Source organism: Nycticebus coucang, chromosome 2 (genome assembly GCF_027406575.1).
Source record: "Nycticebus coucang isolate mNycCou1 chromosome 2, mNycCou1.pri, whole genome shotgun sequence".
Classification (NCBI taxonomy): domain Eukaryota; kingdom Metazoa; phylum Chordata; class Mammalia; order Primates; family Lorisidae; genus Nycticebus; species Nycticebus coucang.
This window is the reverse complement of record NC_069781.1, coordinates 113,888,853-113,913,517: the sequence shown is the minus strand read 5'-3', so window position 1 is coordinate 113,913,517 and position 24,665 is coordinate 113,888,853. Positions and strand designations below refer to the sequence as shown.

Sequence of the window (24,665 nt, the reverse complement as noted above, 5' to 3'; positions counted from 1 at the left end):
AAGTGAGCCATCACACCCATCCTTGCTTAAGTTAAGCAACTTGATGAGCATTCTTCATTTGCCTCCATCTGCTTTTTACACAGCCCCCAGACAGGCACAAGTGATTGTTCATACATTTCTTCGCAGCAGTTTGGGAGTACTTGGGTGGAAGGACAGGTTGAACCTGGGCAACCTCTGCTACGCAGATGGAGAGTAGCAAGACTTGGAGGCACGACTTAGACCACGGCAGGTTTTGTTCTGGGCAGTGTAGTCACTCAGCATGGGAGAGGCTCCTGGGGCCAGGCACTGTCAGGTGTTACCTTCTGAAGGTATGGCCCTGGTCATGGTCTCCTAGGGTGTCAGGTACTTGCTCTGGGGGTTAGTGACCGGGCTGGGCCTGACTCCAGGTCTTGCGCTTACCTTTCCTCTGACTACCTCTCGTGTGGATGGAGGCAGGAATGGCAGGTGCTCTACCTGGGGACCATCATGCCCTAAGCTTGTGTTTCTCACCTTGTGGCTACATCTGAGGCCTTTAGACTGGCTTGTGCCAGTACCTCAGCCTGAGTGTTCCAGATAATAACAAGATGTAAACCTCACAATCTGGAAATCCCACTGGTCGGAGTCCAGCCTGAAGGAACACTGGCACCAACATCAAGAGGCAGGCTTTGGACATTTGGGAGAGCCAGCACCTGGAGCTTGCTTCTGTCTGCCTCTCTCAGGCTGCAGGCTTTTCCTGCAGACTCTCTCAGGAGTGAGCTTGTGTCCAGGAACAAGCAGCTCTCAGTGCTTTATGACCTAGAGCACCATCCTCATCTGTTTATGTCAGGAGAAGTTCACTCGTGTTTGTGATTTTTCTGGAAACTGCTTTTGAATCAGCATGGGAAGATTGCTCTTTGTACCTGAAATGCACCAGCCAGAAGCAGTCTCCAGTTTGAGAGGGGTTGGAAGGATGTGGTGATAGTTGCATATTTCTTTGCATAATACCTTTTTTTTTTTTTTTGAGATAGAGTCTTTATCACCCTCAGAGTGCTGTGGCATCATAGCTCACAGCAACCTCCAGCACTTGGGCTTAGGAGATTCTCTTGTCTTAGCTTGCCGAATAGCTGGGACTACAGGCACCTGCCACAACACCTGGGTATTTATTTATTTATTTTGCATTTTTTGGTCAGGGCCAGGCTTGAACCTGCCACCCCCAGTATATGGGGGCTGGCGCCCTACTCCTTGAGCCATAGGCACTGCCCCATAATACCTTTTTTTACATGCCAGTTGTGCTGGACTGAATAATGGTGCCAAAGATGTCTGGATCTTGGTCCCTGCAACTGGCGGGTGTGTTACTGCACATGGGAAACCCTTTTCCCACTGAGTTCAGGACCTTGGGATGGGAGGTTATCCTGGATTACCTGTGGGGCCAGTGTCAGCACAGGATCTTCACACAACAAAGTCAGAGACTAGAAGATGCTGTGCTGCTGGCTCTGAAGAGGGAGGAAGGGGCCCTGAGGTGAGGGATTCGGGCAGCCTGTGGACAAGGGGAATGTCCAGAAGGAACCCAGCTCCAGTGAGATCTGTGTTGGATTTCTGGTCTCCAGAACTATAAGAAAATAATAAATTTATTATGTTTTTAGCCTCTTAAGTTTGTGGTCATTTGTTACAGCAGCCCTAGCTCTTCTTTATGCAGCTCTCAAATTGATAGTAGGTCAGTCATCAGCCAGGCACTTGAAGCCACCCCTTCTGACCTCAGTTCTTTGGTGCCCATGAGAGCCCCCATCTAGCCAAGCTCACCTTTCTTTTGGCCTCTTGGATTTGCATTTTTTTTTTTTTTTTAAGAGAAAGGGTCTTGCTCTGTGGCCCAGGCTGGAGTGCAGTGACTTCATCACAACTCACTGTAGCCTCCAACTCCTGGGCTGATCCTCCTGCCTTGACCTCCCAAAGTGCTGGGATTATAGATAGAGTCACCATGCCCAGTCTTGAACATTGCATTCTATTTTCTTTTTCTTTTCTTTTTTTTTTGAGACAGAGTCTCATTATGTCATCCTTGGTAGAGTGCTATGGTGTCACAGCTCACAGCAACCTCAAATTCTTAGGCTTAAGTGATTCTCTTGCTTCAGCCTCCCAAGTAGCTGGAACTATAGGCATCTGCCACAACGCCCGGCTATTTTTTGGTTGTAGTTGTCATTGTTGTTTGGCAGGCCCGGATTGGATTCGAACCTGCCAGCTCCGGTGTATGTGACTGGTGCCTTAGCTGCTGAGCCACAGGTGCTGCACCTGAACATGCATTCTAAATTGGTTAGAATGGCCTCCTGTGTTCCAGCCTCTTTATCCCTGTGGCTGTCTCAGTCCAACCTCTGTGAGGCCATCCCATACTGGAACTTTCTGCCATAGGGCCATGATGTCCTCTAAGGCTGTTCTTGTCCCACACTGCATGTCTCCCGGAGCCCTGTGCTCTTACCTGACCATATCTTGATGTTTGGAAGGTCAGGGTATACAAGCTAAATCATGCACAAAGCCAGCTGAGCACAGAGGTGAAATGTTAATCTGGTACCATGACTAGAGAGCAGGCTGGCAAAGGTTTCCTGACACTGGGGTCAAGCAGCCTACAGTTGGGCAGCAAGTGATCATCTGTGAGTGTCCCCAGCCTATAGGCTTTGTGAGTTTAGGGACTGTGGAAAATATGGCCTATGGGTGGTGCTCCCAGTGGAGTAGAATAAAGCAGAGAATGTTTTGGTGCCCAGGTCTTCTTTTTCCTGAACGAGAGCCCTTTATGCAGCTTGGACCAGAGACAAGAGAATACTGCTGTCTCGTGCTAGGGAGGCTTTTGGAGCTGCTCTGGGACGTGGTGACAAGTGGCAGGCTGATATGCCTGGGGCCATGGCTGAGGGATGTTCTGACACCTCCTCCAAGGCAGCTTTCAGCTGGGAGGGACTGCTGCTCCTCCCATGCCCCCACTGCTGTGACTGGTCCCTGCTGGGGACTGTGCTTTGGCAGCAGAACTAGCTGAGGTTGATAGTATGGGGCTATGCAGTTTGGACTCACAGGGGAGCATGGGGCATCACCTGACAGCCAGCCCTCCTAGGCAGTGACCAGTGGGGCTGGTGGGGTGCTCTCAGCAGGGCAGCTGATGGAGAGATGCCATCAGGGCTAGACAGGAAGGGGCAGTGCCCTAGGGAAACCTCGGGCTACCTACTCAGATTGTCCTGATAACTTTACAACAGCGTACCTTCATTTTCAAACTTGTTTATATATCATCAGCTTACACACTTGCAAAGCACGTACTTTCTAGCCCAGCGGTTCTCAGCCTGTGGGTCATGACCCACAGGAACTGTATTAAAGGGCCACCATTAGGAAGGTTGAGAACCACTGTTCTAGATGGAAAGCTGTCTCTGCCAAATGGGTTTTGATGGTGGGGGACTACTATGGTACTTGGTCCCCTGATATTGCAGTGTGTGCTGCCAGCCATCAAGGCAGCTGTGTATCTTCCAGGTGACCCCCCAGCCACCCTGCCAGTTGTAGGGAGCTCCTTGTTTTGTGGATGATGAGTCTGAGGCATCCCTGGGCCTTCCAGCCCTGCCCCTGACAAGCTGGTATTTTGAAATACACATACTATGCAGGACCATCTACCACAGAAGAGGGTGACCTTGACAGCCTAATGGTCAGGGCCTGGCATGAGGAGTTCCTGGGAATGTGTGTGGCCCTTGCTGTAGGACACTAGGGGACAGGAGGAGGCCATGTGTGAACCAGCTAGGATGAGGCTGATGGGCATGGGTGGGCCTGGTGTCCATCAACCAGGTGCCACAGGGAAAGGGGTTGCAGCAGAGCCTGGCTGAGAACTGGCCCCGACTGCCTGCCTGCTGTGTGACCTGGGCTTCCCTCTGGGGGCTTCTGTGTCCTCCTTGGTAAGTTATCACTCAAAGGGACCTGGTTGGTGCTGGGATAGTGTGGTGGCCCCCAGCTAGATGGCTTCCTAGGCAGGCAGCTGGAGACCCAGCAGTGGTCTTGCTGCTTTGGAGGTATCTCTGACAAGCCCTTCCTTTGCGTGCTGTCACGTTTTCAAGATGCTCTCCGTGCTCCTGCCCCTGTGGCCCTGATGGGGTATCCCCTAGCTTTGCCTTTTCCTGACAAAGGGGCTTGGAGGAAAGTGCAAGCCTGGCTGGAGCTTCTAGAGCTGACCTTGCATTGTACTCTTGGGTGTCTGCTGCCCCCTAGCGTTTGCCACACGGAGCGCTATGGGGAGTGGGGCCCAGGTCCTGGCTGTGTCCTGGAAGCTCTGAGAGCTCACTCCCTAGATGGAGCGGATCCTCCCTTGCTCTGTCAGGTGGCAGATCACTTTGGGGATTGCAAGGTTGGGAGGTGGATTTTGTTAATTTTTTTCCTAAGGTTCTGGGTTTGTGTGCACTTGGGTTTTTCTTACCTTTTCCAACCTAGAGGGACTCTAGTCTTTCTACCTTGTATTTAGAGAATTTGATATGCCAAAGGGGAGCTTTTTCCAGAGTCTGTGACTTAAGCCTCATCCTGGTCAGGGTGGCTACCAGCACCTACCCCGAAACCCAGGATATGAGATGCCACGGCAGCCTGTGGCCTCCCCAGCAAGGACGGTCTGTCCCAGCAGTGAGTCACATGGCCACCTTCCACGTGTTGCCATCTGGGCCTGCTTATGACCAGCTGTGACTGAGCATCTTTCATGGTGAGCCACACTGGCCATCTTGCTGGTTAGAGAGGTTCCTGTCATGGGCCTGATTCCTCTGCCAGTGGCCAGGCCAGTCCCTAAGTGACCACAGGCTCCTCACAGTGGTCCTGCCTGAGTAGTGGGCATGAGGGATACTCTTCATGGCCTTGGTTGCTCCTGAGAACCCAGCAGTCGCTGCCGTCTCCCGTGCACGGCTAGCTCAGAAGAAGATATATTGATGTATTGGTTTGAATCTGATGCCAGTGACCGTAGATGAATCTCTGATGATAAGAGCTTTTACTTCCAAGGATCCCTGGTTTAAAATTAGTGCACTACCTTCCAGTATCGCCTTGGCTTTGAAAACTAGGACGCCTCTGCTTTTAATTAGTTGAAGTCATTGCAGTCTTTCGTACTCAGTGCAGAATGATGAGGCTGCTCTCGGGTTTTTCTCTTGCTCTAGCTTGGCTTCCAGGGTCTGGCTGCCTTTGTCCTCAGTGGCCATGGTATTTTTAGTGCCTTCCCAGAGAGGAGGCCTCCAAGAAAAGAGTGGCAGTGTGGGTTGCTCACCCTCTCTTGTCTTCCCTCTGCAGGTGTGGCACCCACGCAGCTGCCGCCATGGGATCTGAAGACCACGGGGCCCAGAACCCCAGTTGTAAGATCATGACGTTTCGCCCAACCATGGAAGAATTTAAGGACTTCAACAAATATGTGGCCTACATAGAGTCACAGGGAGCCCATCGGGCGGGCCTGGCCAAGGTGGGTGACATCTTGCACCAATGCAGCTCTCACTTAGCCTATGGCATACCTCTTGGTCACCTGGATCGCAGCACTGGCTTTCTCTAAAGGCGGTGCATGTTTTGATTTGTTGGTAGGACCACTCTGAACTTCAGTATGTTTGTTGGTAGGACCACTCTGAACACAAGCCACCTTATTAGGCACAGTCCCTGGCCGGAGGGGGCTGGTAGGCAGGGGCAGGGACACAGAACTATACCATGGTGGTGTCCATCCATCATCCAAGGGATGTCAGAAGTCTAAGAAGCCTTCCCTGGGGGAGATGGTGCTGGGGGAAGCCTTTTTTTGTCTTTATTCTTCTAGTCAATTTTTTTTTTTTTTTTTTTTTTGAGATGGTAAAGCACAGGTCTGGCAGAGTCAAATGGGAGGTAGAGTGTAGGAGTCCTTTCCCCGTCCAGCTCCTGTCATGAGCCTCTCCTTGGAGGCAACATGGTTACTGGTTTCTTTTGTCCTTTTCTTTTGGGACAGTCTCACTTTGTCACCCTTAGTAGAGTGCTATGTCATCATAGCTCACAGCAACCTCCAGTTTTTGGGCACAAGTGATTCTCTTGCCTCAGCCTCCCGAGTAGCAGGGACTATAAGCACTCGCCACAATACCTGGATGTTTTTTTAGCAATGGGGTCTCACTCTTCCTCAGGCTGATCTCAAACCTCTGAGCTCAGTGCAATCCACCCACCTCAGCCTCCCAGAGTGCTAGGATTAGAGGCGTGAGCCACCATGCCCGGCTCTTTTATCTCTTAAGAATAACGTGTATGTGTTTGTGCATGTGTGAGCACAGACATACAGACATGCCCCATGTTGCTGCTGGATGTCAATGGCAGCATGCAGCTCTTCTGCGTATTTGGCAGTGGCTGCAGGTGGGCCTGTACTCTGTGTACTTCCTGGGACCCGGTGAGCCTGCCTGGACAGTGTTCACCAGACTATTTGGAAGATGAAAGATCTGTGTATTTGGGGTTGTCAGTTCACTTGTTCTTTGATTCTCACTTCAGCAGAGAGACCTCATTTTCTTTCCTTTAGACCAGGGTTGGCAGGCGATGTGTACAGTGAGCCAGGCAGTGAGAGCTCTCAGCTCAGCAGGCCACATGGCACCACCCTGGAGGGTGAATCTTGTATCTTGTTCGTTTGTCCCAAAATAGTTGTCTTGTGTTTTTTCCCCCAACCATTTAAAAATGAAAAAAATATTCTTAGCTTGAAGGCTGCACGGAAGCAGGTAGTGAGTTGTGGTCTACTGACTTCTGAGGTCTTGTCTGTCCCCTGGGACCTCCACCCCCCACCCCCCACTGCCTGGTCTTGGTGGATTTTGTCACTAACACTCACCTCTCCCGTCAGTGGTCCCTCATGCCTTTAATGTCAAGTTCACACTGTTATTTCTGTATTTCTCAGTCTTAGGAGATGAGGAAGCAGCTGACTCTACCGCTGGTCCTGCCCCCCAAGCCTGATAATGTCCAAGGCACACCAGGACAGTGTAGAAACAGCTGCCACCATTCTAGCTTCAGTTCTCCCTTGAAATGGCTTTGGTGCGACCACCTCAATGTAAAGCGCTCCCTTGAGCCTGCCTAGCTGCAGATGCTGTCTCAGGACAGGCTCAGGTGCCCCTTCTCTAGTGTCCATGGTGGAGGTGGGCTCCCTTCAGCTTGAGTCCTCCCAGCCATCATCTCACCTCTGGGCTGTCTTTACATCTCCAGGGATGTCTGCATCCCTTGCTATCACTGGGTCTGGGTCGAGTCACCTGTCATGTCAGGAGTGTTGTGGCGAGTAATATCTCAAACTGTCCTGTTCTCTCCTTTTGAGGCTCCTTTGAGTGTCCAATCTGTCACTTTGCTTGCATCCTCCAACTTCCACCCAGCCTCCTCTTCCCCAGGCACGTCCAGCTCTTCCTGTCCCACTGCTGAGGCCTTGGATGCACCCATCGCTCTGTCCCCCACTGTCACCTCCATCTTGCTCTTTCTACTCTGTCTCTCTTGGGCCCTGATGTCCTGCTTCAGGCTTATTCATTCCAAGGGACCAGTTTTCCCTTAATTTAGTTGAGTGGAGGGGAAACTTGTTTAGCCTGGGTGTTTTTGTCAGAGCATATCTTCCCTCTGCCTTTTGTTTTGTGTGTTCTTTTCACTCTTCCTCAGTGGTGTATGTGCTGCTTTCTCTCCAACTGATGTGGAAAATTCTTTTTGAAACTCATTGAGGGGGCTGGCAGAGGGTATCCCGTGTGCTCGTGGGGATGAGTGTGCACCGGTGTCTGGTGGGCACTCAAGGGAGAGTTGGCGGGCGGGGAGGCAGTGCTCACACACAAGTCAGCAGGAGCACTCAGCAGCTGTGGAGTCACATTGACATTGCATGTGGTGCACACAGACTCTGCGATGACAGACGGGCCTGGGAAGCATCTGTTCTTGCTCTGCCCACCCCCGTGCTTTCCAGGTGGGGGCTCTGAGCTCTCAGGGAGGCCAGCCACTGCAGAGAAGGGATGTGGTACCTTGCCAGCTCTGAGCAAGCGGTGGGTACGTGTGGGTCCCCTTTACCTGGATTTCCCTGGTTCTGAGCTGCAGGCATGCATGTGTGTGCATGTTTATGGTGGATTGGGGGGTTTTCTGTAATGAAACCTCAGGACATGAAAGCCCGATGAAAGCTTTCTTGTTATCAAAGCTGTATCTGGTGGTACCTACCTGCCCCCCTGAAATCTGCATGGCCCAGTGGAGCTGAGGTGGAGGCAGGGGCTTAGCTGCTTGCAGGCAGATATGGGCAGGAGATGTCCTGGCCACCCCCGGATTTGTTACTTACCTGGAGTCCACCTCCTTTACCATGGACATGTAGCCTGTCTGTCCTCCCAGCTTTGGTTGAAGCTTCCTCAGGACCCATGTGTGGCTCCTCAGGGGCCGTGCCAGGCCAGCAGGGCCCTGAGTGTGGTTGGGATGCTCCAGGGTTCTTCAGGTGACGTCCTTTAAATATTCTTTGCATGGAGACCTCCTTCCAGATCCTCATCATGGTAGAATTTAGGGAGTGTTCAGCCATAATCCATTCCACCAATCCCAGGGGATTTCCCCAGAGGCTTTGGGTTTGAGACCAGCTGGAAGTGGCCTCGTTCACGCAGCCCATCAGCACCTGCTTCAGGTGCCAAGTGAAGTGTGGCTCCCGAGTGTGCAGACCAGGCGTCGTGGGCGTGTGTGAAGCCTCCTGCCTCAATTCCCAGATGTCTTTACTGCAGCAGTGCCCATAATGGAGGGTAGAAATGTACAAAGTAGCCCAAGGCACTCTTTTTAGAGCAGGAAAATTGGGAATGAAGTGTTTTTGTTCATTTAGCAGACTGGGATTATGGACAGATTTTTTCCAATAGAAGTGAAGTAGTGAGTTCATTGCTTTTCTCAGCAGACACCTCTGGTCATGGGTTCAGAGTGGGTAGGGTGTCAGGCCTTACCTGCATGATGAGAGGTCACCCAGGCTCATGGAACCTGTAATCACAGAACTCATTACTCTGTAAGGACATCTGGTTGTCCAGGGGAACAGGTCCTTTTGTTTTTACTTTCCTAGTCTTAAATTTTTAGTGTCTCACCTGACTCTTTAGCTGTCTCTCTTGAAATTTCAGAAAACTGTAGACTAGCAGCTGCCCCTAGCATGCTGTTGTCCTGTGGCCTCCACCAGAGATGCTGTTGCATTATGACCACCATTTACATTGGAGGTAGAGGAGAAGTCCCAGAAAGAGTGAGTTCTTGGTCGGACAATCACATCCTCTGGGACGTTGCTCTTCCCTATTTAACTCTAAATTGGGGTCTCCCCTGGGCCCTGTGCACACTGAGGTTGGCTTATCTTCTGGAATGGGGCCATCCTGGGTGCCACAGGTACTGAGCAGCGTCCCTGCTTCCACCTACTTGACACCAGGAGCTGCCTCCCCAGTCATGACAGCCACAAATGTCCCCGGTCACTGTCCAGGGGACAGGTCCAACCTCAGTTGAAAACCACTTCGTGCTATTGTTGTTTTGGTGAATAAATCTGTGCAGGCTGACCAATAGCAGAGGCAGCACCTTTCTGTTGGTAACAGGCAACTGGAGAATAAGTGTTTTTATTGCCCAAGCAAAACATAACTTTCCATTGATGTGATAGTGGGATCCTTGGGGATGGTGAATGGGTTTCAGGTGTTCTGGAAGCTGTCAGCAGGCTTGGACATCAGCACGGTGCATGATGGTCCTTGTTTCTCTCTCACTGGTCTGGAGGTGAGGGTCAGGCTTCTGGAAGGAGTCAGGAGACATGGGGCTTGCTGGCTACCTCTCAGACCTGGGTGTGATGCTCTGGAGCTGTTGGCAGGGCCTGCACAGAGATGGGCCTGGCTCCAGCAGACCCCAGCACCCGTGGGAGATCTGATCTCCTTTCCCCAAAGGCTCACCCCAACTGGAGGAGAGAGAGCCAGGTGGGTGAAGAAGCCGGGACCCTGTGTGGAGGAGTGTGCTCCCCTAGTGGGCTTTGGACCCATACCTCCAGGATGAGCTAAGGTGAGGCCCTCACAGCCATCGGCTTAATATCTAGGGATGGCACCCATCATTCTCCTGCCTGTATTCTCTGTGTGTTTTTGTGTCCTGGGGCTGGCCTGGGGGCGCTTGGGTACTGTTCAAACATTCCCATAGGGCTAGAATCCTGCCCTGAATCCAGTGAGTGCCCTTGGCTGTGTTGTTGATCTGCTCCGTTCCTCAGTTTCCTCAGCTGTCGGATGGGAGCAGTGACTGCCCAGGGAGCAGATGTGCTGGGCCCTGCTGAGCATGACTATTATCCTGCCCCGTGGCTCTAGGTGTCTGGATCAGTGCCTCCCTCATCCTGTTTGGATTGTCACCCTCTCACCCAACTCTCTTTTCTCATTTACTTTTTGACCTTCTAGCTTCTTAGCTTGCCACAGGGATTCCTGATCTCTCTTGAGCACCATCTGCCCTCTTCCCAGTTGTGCATGTCCCATGAGGGCTGCTCGTTGTTTCTGAACCTTTCTGTCATCAAGAGCTCAGATGCCCTGTCAGTGGTCTCAATTGAGCAGAGACACTGGGGAGTGAGAGCTTGTCTTAGCCCCCGGTCTAGGTGTGTGTGGCTCTGTGGAGGTCTCTGAGCTCTGGAGGAGCTGGCTATAGGTGTGGGGCTGATTCCTGCTGCTGGAGAGTACTGTTGGAAGCTCACAGCACCTGTGGCCAAATGTAGGCATCCCCAAATACGGGTCTCTGAGCACCGAGATCCAGCCCCACCTATGTCTGCTCAGTCTGTGGTCATACAAGTATGAATTGGGGTCAGCCTCTGGTGCTTGGAGGCCTGTTCCACTTCCTAGGCCAGGTGCAGACACTGATTGGCCAGGATACAGGAGGCTGCAGCTCTGTCCCCAGGTGGGGACTCATGTCAGGCGATGCCAATCTCCTGGGAAGTTTGAAGCACCGTCAGGGAGGGCTTCTAGTGCCCCCAGAGTGCACTTTGAGGCTCAGATCTGAGGGGTGCTGGTCTCTGGAGAGTGGGCAACACCCTCTGCTTTGTCTCCACCTGGTGCTCACCTGGCGCCTGCCTGGAAGGCACTGCTGACTCCCCTCTTGGTCTTTCAGATCATTCCCCCGAAGGAGTGGAAGCCACGGCAGACATATGACGACATTGATGACGTGGTGATCCCAGCGCCCATCCAGCAGGTGGTAACGGGGCAGTCAGGCCTCTTCACACAGTACAACATCCAGAAGAAGGCTATGACGGTGGGGGAGTACCGGCGCCTGGCCAACAGCGAAAAGTGCGTGGGGCAGTGGGTAGAGTCCGAGACCCAGCACAGGGTAGCATGCCCAGTGATGTGGGGACTGGGGAGCAGCTCAGTGGGCTTTGCATGGGTCTCTGCTCCCCTGTCCAGAGCCCCCACTTCCCAGAGGGGCACCCACTGAGAGGGACCACACAGTTTGACCCTCATTGCAGGGCCTTGCCCTGACCCCTGGCCCAGGAGTGCGTCCCCTATACTCTCCTGTGACTCCTTAGGTGACAGCCCTCCTCAGAGAAGGCTCTTTGGTATAAATACTGGTATACTCAGAGAGGGCTGGTATAAATACTGCTCCCTGCTTCCATATGAGCACACAGGCACACATATAGAAACACATACAGGCACATGGGCAGGCACTCAGGCACATATACAGACACATACACAGGCACATGGGCAGGTGCACAAATAGACGCATACACAGGCACATGGTGGGCACTTGGGCACACACATAGACACACAGGCACTTGGGCGAGCACTTGGACACACAAATAGACACATACACAGGCACATGGGTGGGCACATGGGCACTTGGGTACACAGACACACAGGCATGTGGGTGGGTACATGGCACATACACAGGCACATGAGCATAGGTAAATATTTGCATGATTGTAAATACTGCTCCTTGGTTCTATACAGATACATGCAAGCTCATGTGGACACACATAGGCACACATACTGACACACAGGCACATTGCCGGGCACGTGGGCACTTAGGCACTCAGGCACACACATAGATACATATACAGACACATACATGGGCACACACACAGACACTCAACACGGCACACATGCATGTATCTGCCTGACTACAAGTCTGCTCCCTGGTTCTAAAAGGACACGCAATGGGTACAGTCCATGTACTCACAGACCCACTCTTTTGCGCTATCCCCATCCCTGTTCTATGGTCTCCCACTCACCCCTGAGAGCTGATGCAGGTGTGGTCCATGTGGGCGGGGTATATGTATCCATCTCATCTGGTGCCTGGGGCTAATGAAGCCTGGCCTACCATCAATAGTCCTGGTCTTTGCAGAGCAGGGGATAACAAGAGCCATCTGGGGCCTCTGTCCCCTGCCCAGCTCCCCCTGGGCTTTGTTCAGACTTGACTCCCTGGGCCTAGGTACATGGGAGTGGGTCCGTTTACCACAGATGAGCACTCTGCATGCACAGTGGGGCAGCAGGGAGTCTGAGCAGCTTCTCCCACTATGTGCTGTAGGCACCTCAAACCCCAGGCACTGATGGGTGCTGGGCGCCTACTCTGAGCTGGGCGGGGTGTCTGCTCACAGGTACTGCACCCCACGCCACCAGGACTTCGATGACCTGGAGCGCAAGTACTGGAAGAACCTCACCTTCGTGTCCCCAATCTATGGGGCTGACATCAGCGGCTCTCTGTATGACGACGTAAGTGCCAGGACCCAATCCCTGGGGGAGGAGCTGCAGACAGGGCTCTGATAGATCTGTCTTGGTAGGTCAGCTTTAAAATCAGACAGGAAGGCTGCTCTTCCTTAGGCTCTGGTTACGGGTCAAGGCCTAAAACGAATAAGGCAGGAGCCTGGTAATTTCTCTGATCTTCAGAGTCCTTCTCACCAAACTCTGCAGCCCCCACCGTGAACACATCCTTCCCTCTACAGCTGTACTCTCTGTGTCTAGTTGGAGCTGGGGTTGGAATACAGGACATTTGGTGGTGGTCCTAGCTGCTGTGTCCTGCCACCCTGGTCAGCTGCCATCCTGATGCGGCCATAGTTGGACAAAGCTGTTTAGTACTTGTGGGTCGGTGTTGGTTGCACCTCCTGCCAGCCAGAGCATCCCAGTGCAGCTCTGCTACCCATGTTATGAGCTGTCACTTCTTGGAAGAGAGTTTAATCCCACCAACCCAACAGAATCAAAGAATTGAAGTTTACATGGTTGTAAGTGTGAAGTCAGAACCTGTCTGTCAAATATTATTGTTCCATGTAATATTTTCAGTTGTTAGTGTTCTGTAGAATCTTTTGTTTATTATGTTTCTTTTATAAAATAATGCTATCGAGATACTATTCACATACCATAGAATTTACCCATTTAAAGTGTATAATTAATGGTTTTTAGTAAATTCATTCAGAGTTGTGCAACTATCACCATTATCAATTCTAGAATATTCCATCATTGCAAAAGGAAATTCTGTCCCCACTGTCAGTCACTCCCCAACCACCCCCCTCCTCAGCAGCTGCTAATCCACTTCTGTCTGTGGATCTGCCTGTTCTGGACATTTCATATAAATGGAATCTCACTCTGTGTGTCCTTTTGTGTCTGCTTCTCTCACTGAGCACGATGTCCTCAAGGTCCATCCACATCGTGGCCTGTGTCAGAGCCTCCTTCCTTGTCATGGCTGAGGGTAATATTTCATGGTATGTGTATACAGGTTGAGTATCCCTTATCCTAAACACTTGGGACCAGATATTTTTCAGATTTTGTATTTTCGTATTTTTTAAAGATTTTGTAATATTAGCATATACCTAACAAGGTATCTAGGGGATGGAGCCTGAGTCTAAACACAAAATTTATGTTTCATATATACTGTATTTTGCCATGTATAACACACACTTTTTTGCCCAAATTTTGAGGGAAAAATATGGATGTGTGTTATAGGTGGTACTAATTACATATATATGTAAATGTTTTTAATTCTTTTATTTATGTTTATGCATTAGAAGTTTAACTCTAGAAAGCAATAATGATATCTGTATGCAAAATAATACCCTGGAATATGGTAATCATTCCCCTCTGCCCTACCCACCTCCCTGGCTGTCCCCTCACTGGGCAGGCATCACAGCTTTGGATCCTCTAGATCACACGCTTGGCCAGTCGTGCTGAACACCACTGTTGCCACCATCTTGGAAGCAGGCACACCACTGATGGTGATGCATCAAGACCCCGATGAAAGGAGGGCAGAAATGACTACATAGTGGCCTCTCCTTCTCTGTTGAGAGGTTGGAGGTGTGGAGCTGGCTGCACACCTTCTATGTCTGCTTCTCTCACTGAGCATGATGTCTTCAAGGTCCATCCAAATCCTACAAATCACCTGAGTGACTGGTTAAAATGAGACTCCTGAACCACACCTAAACACACCGAATCATCTCTCCAGGAGAAAGACTTGGGTATCCATTCTATTAACAAACATCCTAGATGGTTCTTCTTACTGGCAAGTTTGGGAAATTATACCAATACAACACCTTGGGGGTTCAGACAAATCATAGGCTCAAAATTAAAATCTGTGGGCTCAGGTACTCCCTAAGCTTTCGTGCTTCACTGCCAGGTACACTTACAAAAACTTGATGGGGACTGAGGCCCAAGGTCACAACAGCAGGTTATTAATAGAAACAGGTCTCAGACCCAGATCTCCTAGACCCCAGCTCAGGAATCTTCTTCCTTAGGTCCTGGGGCGGAGGAGGGAGGGGGTCTAAGAATGGGGCCAGTTGTTCAAAGAGACAAGGCAGCCTGGAAAGGTCAGGCAATAAGCCCACTGGGGTTCTTAGCAGAGCAGCTGTGGCCACATTCCCACTGATAGACATGAGTGGGAATAGAAAATGAGAGGATTTGGGGACAAGGGTGGGCCAGGAGGGGACAGGTGAGGGAGGTCAGGTGCTAAGGTCATCTGGATCACTCTCATCTGCTGCCTGGACTTGCTCCCAGTTTCTCTATAATGCAGACATGTTTTATTTCTTTTGGGTAGAAACCAAGAGTGGAATTGCCGCTCTATGTGGTAACCTTGTATTTAACTTTTAGAGATGCTGCCAGACTGATTTTTTTTTTTTCCAAAGCAGCTGCTCCAAGTTTTACCCTTACCAGCAACATGGTAAGGAGGGGGTCACAGTTTCTCCACATCCTCACCAGCACTGGCTGTTGTTTGTCTTTGTGATTCTGGCTATCCTAATGGGGTAAGGTAGTATCTTGTTATGGTTTTGATTTGTATTTCCCTAGTGGCTAAAGACCATGGTTGTGCGTCTTCTCATGTGCTCTTTGGCTGTTTGTGTATTTTTTTTGGAGAAATGTCTATTTAAATTAGGTTATTTATCTTTTTATTATTGAGTTGTACGAGTTCTTCATATACTAAGGATATAAGTCCCTTATCTGATGTTGTAGTTACAGATATTTTCTTCCATTCTCCATTCCTTGGATTGTTTTTTCACTTTTTTTCTGGTGTCTTTGAAATCATAAAAATGGGTGGTGCCTGTGGCTCAGTGGGGCGCTGGCCCCAAATACCCAGGGTGGTGGGTTTGAACCTGATCTCAGCTAAACTGCAACAAAAAAATAGCCAGGTGTGGTGGGCGCGGGAGACTGAGGCAAGAGAATCACCTAAGCCCAGGAGTTGGAGGTTGCTGTGAGCTGTGATGCCATAGCACTCTACCGAGGGCAACAAAGTAAAACTCTGTCTCAAAAAAAAGAAAAAAGAAATCACAAAAATTTTTTTCTTTTATTGCTTGAGTATTGGTGTCACACAATACACATTGTATGAAGAATTCATTGTTGAGTCCAAAGTCATGAAAGTTTACTTCTATGTTTTCTTCTAAGAGTTTTATAGTTTAGGCTGGGTGTGTTGGCTCATGCCTGTAATCCTAGCACTTTGGGAGGCTGACGTGGGTGGATTGTCTGAGCTCACAGGTTTGAGACCAGCCTGAACCAGAGCGAGATCTTGTGTCTAAAAATAGCTGGACGTTGTGGCAGGTGCCTATAGTCCCAGCTACTTGAGAGGCTGAGGCAAAAGAATCACTTGAGCCAAAGAGTTTGAGGTTGCTGTGAGCTATGATGCCATGGCACTCTACCAAGGGTGACAAAGTAAGACTCTGTCTCAAAAAAAAAAAAAAAAAAGAAAGAAAAGAAGAACTAGCCAGGTATAGTAGTGCAGGCGTAGTCCCAGCTACTAGTGAGGCTGAGACAAGATAATTGCTCAAGCCCAAGAATTTGAGGGTGTTGTGAGCTGTGACGCCACAGTACTCTACCCAGGGTGGCAGAGTGAGACTCTGTCCCCCGCCCAAAAAAGTTTCATACGTACTCTAGTGATCCATTTTGAGTTAATTTTTGTATATGGTATGAGGCAGGGATCCAAATTTACTCTTTGCATGTGGATATTCCATTTTCCCAGCACCATTTGTTGAAAAGATGGTTCTTTCCCTATTGAATGGTCTTAGTGCTAGGTGAAATCTCACATAATTGGGTTTTTAAAATTGATTTTGTCTTTTTAGAGCAATTTTAGCTTCACGGCAAAATTGAGCAGCAGGTATAGTAAGTCCCCACATACTCCTTGTCTCCAAATACACAGCCTTTCCCACAATCAGCACTCCTTCCCCACAGACTGGGCTCTTGATTGTAATCAGTGAACCTCCATGGACACATCACTATCACCTAGAGTCCTTAGTCTACCTTAGGGGTCACTCTGGTTATTGTATAGTCTCTGGGTTTGGATAATGTACAGTGACATGTATCCACCGTTATGGATTACACAGAGTAGTGGTCTGCCTTAAAAATCCCTTGTGCTCCATACGTTCATTCTGCTCTCCCCTCAACCCCCAGTAACAAAACACTGATTTTTTTTTCTGTGTCCATAGTTTTACCTTTTCCAGAGTACCCTAGAGTTGGAACCATACAGTATGTGGCCTTTTCATACTGTTGTCTTTCACTTAGCAATATGCATTTGAGGTTCCTCTGTGGCTTTCCATGGCTTGACTGCTCATTTCTCCTTAGTGCTGAATAATATTCCACTGTCTAGATGTACCAGTGTTTGTCCATTCACTTACTGAAGGACACTTGTTGATTCCAAGTTTGGGCAATGTGAACATACATTTTCAACTCCTTGGGGTGAATATGAAGGAATACAGTTGCTGGATTGTATAATAAGAATATGGACAATTTTGTAAGAAACCACCAGACTGGTTGCATTCTCACCAGCAGTGAATGAGAGTTCCTCTTGCTCCATGTCCTTCCAGCATTTGCTGTCATCAATGTTCTGCATTTTGGCTATTCTAGCAGGTGTGTTGTGGTATCTCATCACTGTTTTTGCATTTCCCAGAGGGCATGTGATGTGGAGCATCTTTCCATGTACTTCCTTGCCATCTGTATATTTTTTTCAGTGAGCTGTCTGTTCACCCATTTTTGCCCATTTTTTAATCAGGTTGTCCTTTCCTGATTTTTGAATTGAAGAGTTCTTTGTGTATTTTGGACAGCAGTCTTTTATTAGTGTGTCTTTTGTGAGTATTTTCTTTCAGTATGTGGCTTGTCTTCTCATTCTCTTAAGGATACTACATTATTGTTTTTAAGTAAAAATTCAAAAAGTAGAGCCTAGTCTAGTGAGGATCTCCAGTCTGCAGTGATAGCCCCTGGGAGGGTAGGCTCTGACAGGCCAAGGCTGATGAGCTGTGCCTGCCACAGGAAGGAAGATTTGGGGCTTCCATGCCATGTATTTTCCATGATGACCTAGTGTAATATGCTCCTCTTATAGATGGGGAAACTGAGGCCCAGAGCAGCAAAACAATCTTTTCTGGCCACAAGGTGAAATAGTACCCAGCTCAGACTAGACCCCACATCCCCTACTTCTAGCTTATGCCATGTGAACAGTGAGGTGGATCAGAGTGAGCTTTAGGTTGGGAAGTGACCCATTCCCTGCCCGCTGTCCTGACCTTTAGCACCTGCTTTCTCAGGGGACCCTGGGCTCCTCATCCTTCTCACAAGGGGTCTCAGCACTGCCCCCTCTCTCTGTCCTGGGGTCCTGCCTAAGGCTTTCCTTGCAAAGAGGAACTGTTGGTCCTGCTAAGTCCAAGGGCTGGTGACACTGACATAGGAGCAGCCTTGCTGGGGTGGCCTAGGGAAGGAAATAGCACTTGAGTTCTCGAGTGTGTCAGGGTTCCTCTTGGTCTCTTAGTAGGCGTCAGGTTTCCTCTAGGTACTGGAGTTGATTAACATGTATTTTATGAGCTCTATGACAAGATAGGGTTTGCTTGCTTGTGCCATTAAGAATAGATGATGCTGGTGGGTGGGGACTCCATCCATGCATGCCTGGTTCTGAAAGCTTTCTCCATCTCCTCTGTTGGAAGCTACTGGAAGTGCTATCACTGAATGTCTGTTCTGGCACCCTTGCTAAGTTAGCCCTGAGTTCCTCCTTTGCGTCATTGATGAGGCACATTAATTGTTCATGACCAAACTGTAGCCTTGGAGACAAGGCCTTGGCATGTGTAATTGGTGTATGCTCCATGTGGCTCCAGCAAAGCTGGCCTTCCTGGACAGGACAACCTAATCAGCTTATGCACCAGGGCCAATCCTTGTCCTGGCAGGCCTCGCTGGCAGTGGACCCTTCAGAACAGATGTCTGTGGAGGCTTCTGACACTGGAGGGAGGCAGTCTCCTTGGGTCTCTGTGGAGGGCTAGCCTGTACTCTGAGACTTGAGGGCACCAAACCTGGCCCTCCCCACAGTGCCTAGAGGTGGCTATGGCAGGTCTGGGCAGGCACCAATGCTGTTCTCCTGTCCTGCAGGACGTGGCCCAGTGGAACATTGGCAGCCTAAGGACCATCCTGGACATGGTGGAACGCGAGTGTGGTACCATCATTGAGGGCGTCAACACCCCCTACCTGTACTTCGGCATGTGGAAGACTACCTTTGCTTGGCATACCGAGGACATGGACCTGTATAGCATCAACTATCTGCACTTTGGGGAGCCCAAGTCCTGGTGAGTGACCGTGACTTTTCTGGCTGCTGCTAAGGCAGGTGTGAGCCCTGGCCATGCTTGGGAGAACAATTAATTTGGCGTTGCCTTTTGGGTGAGTCTCCAAGCTCTTGGCTTGCCTCTGCAGCAGGGACTCTCCCAGGCAAGGTGGGCAAAAGCCAGGAGGTTCTGACAGCTTAAGGTCAAGGATCAGCTGCCAGCTCTGGGGATGGGGGGGTATACATGTCTTAAGAGCTGAACCTTTCAGATTCCTGGAGTTTGCACACCTGAGTTCCTTCCTCCTCGTTAGGAGTGGCTGTCAGGTGGGTGCTTCCCCTTGCCTCACTCTTGGCCTACATATTTTGGGGTGTGGCTCACAGCAAGTCCCCACTTGGGGGGTTTGCTTGCTGGTGTAGGTGCTGGTCTAGAAGCCTGCCTCCCCACAGAGACTACAGGTGTCTGCTCTTTAAGTGCGATAGGTCCTGTGGGCAGTGTTGGGATGTCCCACATAGCCCATTCTCTTGGTCTCTGAGTAGAGCAGCTGTATTCCTGGACGCTGTCTTTGCATCCAGCTCTTGCAGCAGCATGGGTAAGCGCTGCCCTCTGTGTTGTGGCAGCCTTCATTCGTCCTCTGTTTCCAGCAGTAGGAACAGCTTCTGAACAAGGGGCTTTGCCTCTGCCTAGCTGTCTTAGAAGGTTCTATTGTCACCCTGCTCATCACAGCTCAGAGGAGGTGGGAGGGAAGGAGGCTCCACAGGGCCCATCCTTCCTTGTAGGGACAGTGGGGATGAAGAACACAGCGTCCATGCGCAGCTGCGGTACAGGCAGACCTGGGCAAACTGTGACGTCCCGGCTGAGAGCTGCCCCACCCCCGCAGCAATGTAGATTCCAGAGAAGGAAGCATGAGGCCATGATTTAGTGTGAGGTAGTCCACCCACCTCCTCTCATTATGTACAGAGTAGCCTGTGAGCATCTGTTGGGTGGGGGGTGGTATCAAACTGCTTTCTAGACTACTCAGAACCTACCTCCCCACCAGTGTCCTAAAGTTGTGGGCATGAGATTTGAACCTAGGGCTCTCTGCCTTCTCCTGGGTGTCCCCACCTGCCCCAGGCTGGAAGCCTGAGGCTTTCTTTACCTCCTGGTGTCAGGAAACAGCTGCTACTTTGGAGTTGAGGCCTCACCCTGCTGCCCCCACGCCAGGCAGGGTCTGCGGCTTCTCCAGGCCACCCTTGGCCAGAGTGATGCTCGGGTGGGCCCTGCCAGCCCTCCATAGCCTTTAGGTAACCCTTCAGTTCTGAGCTCTCCCAGCCCCACCTCTTTTGGGGCACTGCAGAATCCCTGGCTCCAGGCCCACATATGCGTTGTAGGGACACAAAGTTCTCCTGAACACTGAGGCTATCAGGCCATCTGTGGGCTTTTCTTTAAGTGTTATAGAAAGAGGAGTCCGAAGCGCACTCCCTGGAACCAGATATTCCTCCCACTCTCTTCCTCCTCATTGGCATTATTCAGGCTCAAAAACCAAAAATGCAGAATGTAGACCAGTCTCCCTTCCCTCCCTCTGGGGTGAACCCTTGGTGAGACCACCAGGGAAGGCTGGGCCTAGCTACAGTGCTAGGGTCTCTCTTCCCTAGTACCTGTCCTGGAGGTGGTGTCAGGAAGAGCAGGATACAGCTGTGCTGCCACGGGTCAGGCCTGGTGCCCCCAGGGAAGGTGCTGTCCAACTTGTTGGGTGACAAAACCAGGAGGTTCAGGGCCTTCTCTGCAATCTCCATCTTACCCACTGGGACTCCCTGGGCTGTCTCTGCTGAGCATAGCTGGCTGAGCTGCTTGCTAGAGTTTGGACAAATGTCAGAACATCCAGAACTTGCAGGCCATCCTTGAGCACTGGGATTCTGACTTGAAAGTGGAATAGGACCCTTAGGAGCCCTGTTCTTTTTCTGTCTTCTTCATGAGCAGGTTAGCACCCTTCTAGATGGTCATCTGAGGCTGAAGGAGTTGGTCCCTCTTAGATGCTAAGCAGGATGTCACTGATGCAGGGAGGTGAGATGGAGGCCCCCCCCAGGTAGGAACCTACACTCCCTGGTCCTGTGTGCATTATGTGTGACCACCCTCTCCTGACCTCTGACACGGACACAATGGAACCCCTTTCCTGCCATCCGTAGTAGGTCCCACTAAGACAGCAGGGAGGGTGGGAAGGCACTGGGATCAGACATAGGGTTTGTGTGAGCTCCTTGTAGCTGTTTTACAAGTCACTGTAGTCTTTGTGGTTAAAACTGCAGAATCTATTTTTTTTTTTTTTTTGAGACAGAGTCTCCACTTGTCACCCTTGGTAGAGTGCTGTGGTGTCATAGCTCACAGCAACTTCAAACTCCTGAGCTCAAGTGATTCTTTTGCTTCAGCCTCCCAAGTAGCTGGGAATACAGGCTTCTGCCACAATGCCCAGATTTTATTTTATTTTTTTTAATTTTTTGAGACAGAGTCTCAAGCTGTCACTTTGGATAGAGTACTGTGACATCACAGCTCACAGCAACCTCAAACTCCTGGGCTCAAGTGATTCTCCTGCCACCGCCTCCCAAGTAGCTGGGACCACAGGTGCCTGCCACAACGCCCGGCTTTTTCTTGGTTGCAGCCGTCATTGTTGTTTGGCGGGCCTGGGCTGGATTCGAACCTGCCAGCTCAGTTGTATGTGCTGGCACCTTAGCTGCTTGAGCCACAGGTGCCAAGTCAATGCCCAGCTATTTTTAGAGACAAGGTCTTACTCTGGCTCAGGCTGGTCTCGAACCTGTGAGCTCAGGCAATCCACCTACCTCAGCCTCCCGATTGCTGGGATTACAGGCATGAGCCACCGTGCCTGGCCTACTTATTCTCTTGTATTTCAGGAGAAGTCCAAAATCAGTCTGTTGGGCTAATGTTATGGTATGGCAGGGCCTCCTGTGTGTTCTCCAAGGGAGAACCCATCTCCTGCTTTTTCCAGTGTGTAGAGGCTGCCTGCATCCTTTGACTCAAGCCCCTTCCCCTCTTCATAGCCAGCAGCGTAGCATCTTCCAGTCTCTTTGCTTCTGACTTCTCCTGGTTCCTTGTATGAGAACCCTGTGAGGACACTGGGCCCCCAGGTAATTCAGGATGACCTCCCATCTTCAAGGTTCTTGACTCAGTCCCACCTGCCCCTTCTGGCATGCGAGGTGTATTCACTGGGTGGGAGACTGGGGTATAGGTGTCTCTCTGGTCTTTGACACTGTGCGCTTGCCAGATCCTCTTGCCATACTAGAACGTCTTATTGTCAGTCCATTTATTTTTTTTTTTGGTGACGCTCTGCACCTTTGCCTCAACCAATTATCATGGAAACTTCTAGGCCAGGAGGTATTTGCTTTTCTGGAAGAATTTCAAGAGATGTCAGCATGGTTTGGTGAGATTTTCATAAATGGCAGTTTGTGTTTTGGAAAGTGAATGTGGGCCTGAGCAGCCGCTAGATGGCGCCCCGCCCCTCCTCTTGAGGCTTTGCTGCGGTGGAGATGCTCCTGCCAGCTTGCTCAGGACTCCTGGAGTTGTCCCTGGCCCCCTCACCCCTCTCCTACGCTCTCAGCTCCCACCTCTGGCAAGGGGCCAAGACACTGCCTGAGTGGCAGGAGAATGTCCACTCTGCTCTGCCCTTGGTTGGTGTCATAAGGTGAGAAAACTTCTCCTTTTTCTTAAAAACCACAAAGAAAAAGCAAGATGGGGAACAAGCTATGTCTGTGCCCTAAAGCGCAGGCTGAGACCAGGCATGAGGCCTTGCCTGGGACCTGCAGAAGCTCCATATGGTTCCGGGTGGAGCACATCCTCCCCAGGCACCTAGGTATGACGGTTTGTGTCCTTGAAAGGACCCTCTGCCCCACGCACAGAGCCTGTTGAGGGTGTGAGGTGGTGCTGCGGCCAGCAAGCAGGCCAGACCCAGGCCAGTGAGGAGGTATAGAAAGCCAAGGGAGGGGCAGATTGGGGGCATTGGGAAGTAGGGGCCACCTGGTGAGTCAGGCATGAGGTGTGGTGTGTCAGTATTAAGAACATGTCAGGGGCAAGGGAGTGTAGCTGTCAGGGACTAGGCAGGTGCTGGTAGCTCCTGGAGCAAGGCTTTCCCCAGGACATAGCCCTCACCTGCAGCTTTTGTGTGCCACCTGGCTTTAGAACAGCTACGTTCCTCCTCCCCTTCCTAGGATCCTGAGAGCACTTACGGGAGGTAGCTACAGGGTTGGAGCTTAGCACAGCAGCTACTCCAGCCTGGAAGTTCTGGGAGGCCCTGTGACCTTAAGGCTGGCATGGGTGTGGTCTTGCACTGCCTGAGTGTGGCCCTGTGGAGAGGGGGCTTCTGAGCTGCTGTGATGTGGGGGTTCCTGTCCCCCCCCACCCCCGGCTGGCTCACCTCCCTCCCCAGGATGGGATTGGCACCTAGGTCATCTAGGGCAGGTGTGGTCCAGGTGACCTCAAAGCAAGCTGTGGGATATTATGAGCCTAGACCACAAGGGCCTTTGGTTTCACCCTGTGTTCCCTACCCCAGAGGGTCCTGCATGGAGTGGTCTGTCTCAGGCCTCTCCCTGGGTATGCTCTCTCCTGGGTCTCATGGGCCACGAGAGTGAGGTGGTGACCAAGACCTCTTGGCCTGACCTCTAAGGGCCTGCAGGGTTGGTGCGGCTCCCAGCAGAGCCCCTGGCTGAGGCTGCACCCGAATCTGTCTCCACACTCACACTGCTTCACTTGTGTCTGCAGTCACTTAATTGTAACCATTTTGGAGGATTTTAGTAGCATTTTTTTTTAAGTGTCAACAAACTTATGTTTATAGTGTTTTATTAAGCTTTTCTGGGTCTGTTGCTACTTTGGTAGTGTGATTTGTGTGTCAAAGTGATGTGAACAGCCTGGTGTCAATAAAAGACAGAAATGTGCTTCAAAAGGCCAGCATTATGTGCTGTTCTCAGGCAGTCAGGCTAAGAATATCTGCAGTATCTGAATGCCTCTCAGTCCCTTTTGCTATGGAGATGTAAGAGAGACCCAGCACTAGCTGTAGCTCACCCTGACCTTCCCAACCTTCCTGCCATCTAGGCACTGTCAAGCCAGGAGGGCAGAAGTGGATGTGAATGAGGGGAGGGCCCCCGGCAGTGCCCTCCACTCCACGGGTCCTTTCTGTATCTATACCTTAGGGAGAGTTCCAGGCTGGGTCTGAGAATGTTGGGTCTGGGCCAGCGTTGGTCAGAGTCCCTGATCCCAGGGCACTTCTGGGCACCCAAAGAAGAGTAAAGTGGCTATGGCTCTGTGTGAGGCTCTGGTACACAGTGTCCTGGGAGGTGTCCACCTTGTGGCCCTATCCCTGTGTGCTAGGCAGAGCCAGCTGCCTGCTGTTCCCAACCCAGAGCAGAAGCTTTGGTTTCCACAGCAGCAAGGCCAGGGTAAGGAGGATTGGGGAACGGGGGAGAGGGATAGAGCTGCAGGGGCTGCCAGAGAGAAGCTCTGCTGGGAACGTCCTACAGCTGGTGGGATATGGCCCTGTCACTCAGTTTTCTGTGTTCTAAGCACGGCAAGAGAAGGACCCTCCTGTGCTGGTGATGTGGGGCCAGAGCAGGTGTGTGAGCTGTAGAAGCCACTTCTCAGCTCAAGAGGGCCCCCCAGACTCCCCTTGTTGTGGCTTGCTAGGAGGGGAGAGATGCCCTATTCCCATGTAAAGGCCCCAAGAGCCAGGAGGCCTGGGTGGAGGAGCATTTGTCTCCTTGACCTGCATATGACCCCACAGTGCTCCAGAGTCCTTCATTTTTGCCAGGCTGGATGTGGCCTCCTGCATTCTTGGCTGTCCTGC

General features: G+C 50.9%; 1 protein-coding gene across 6 annotated transcripts in view; it reads left to right on the top strand.

The window, feature by feature from the left end:
* KDM4B (lysine demethylase 4B) overlaps positions 1 to 24,665 on the top strand; it is a 143,250-nt gene that overhangs the window by 35,711 nt on the left and 82,874 nt on the right. For all 6 annotated transcript variants that reach the window (XM_053579252.1, XM_053579248.1, XM_053579262.1 and 3 more), the window contains exons 3-6: positions 5,230 to 5,395; positions 10,984 to 11,159; positions 12,464 to 12,578; positions 18,678 to 18,871. In XM_053579252.1, coding sequence (XP_053435227.1) covers positions 5,255 to 5,395; positions 10,984 to 11,159; positions 12,464 to 12,578; positions 18,678 to 18,871 — 626 coding nt within the window. In that variant the 5' untranslated portion in view covers positions 5,230 to 5,254. The remainder of the gene's footprint in view (positions 1 to 5,229; positions 5,396 to 10,983; positions 11,160 to 12,463; positions 12,579 to 18,677; positions 18,872 to 24,665) is intronic.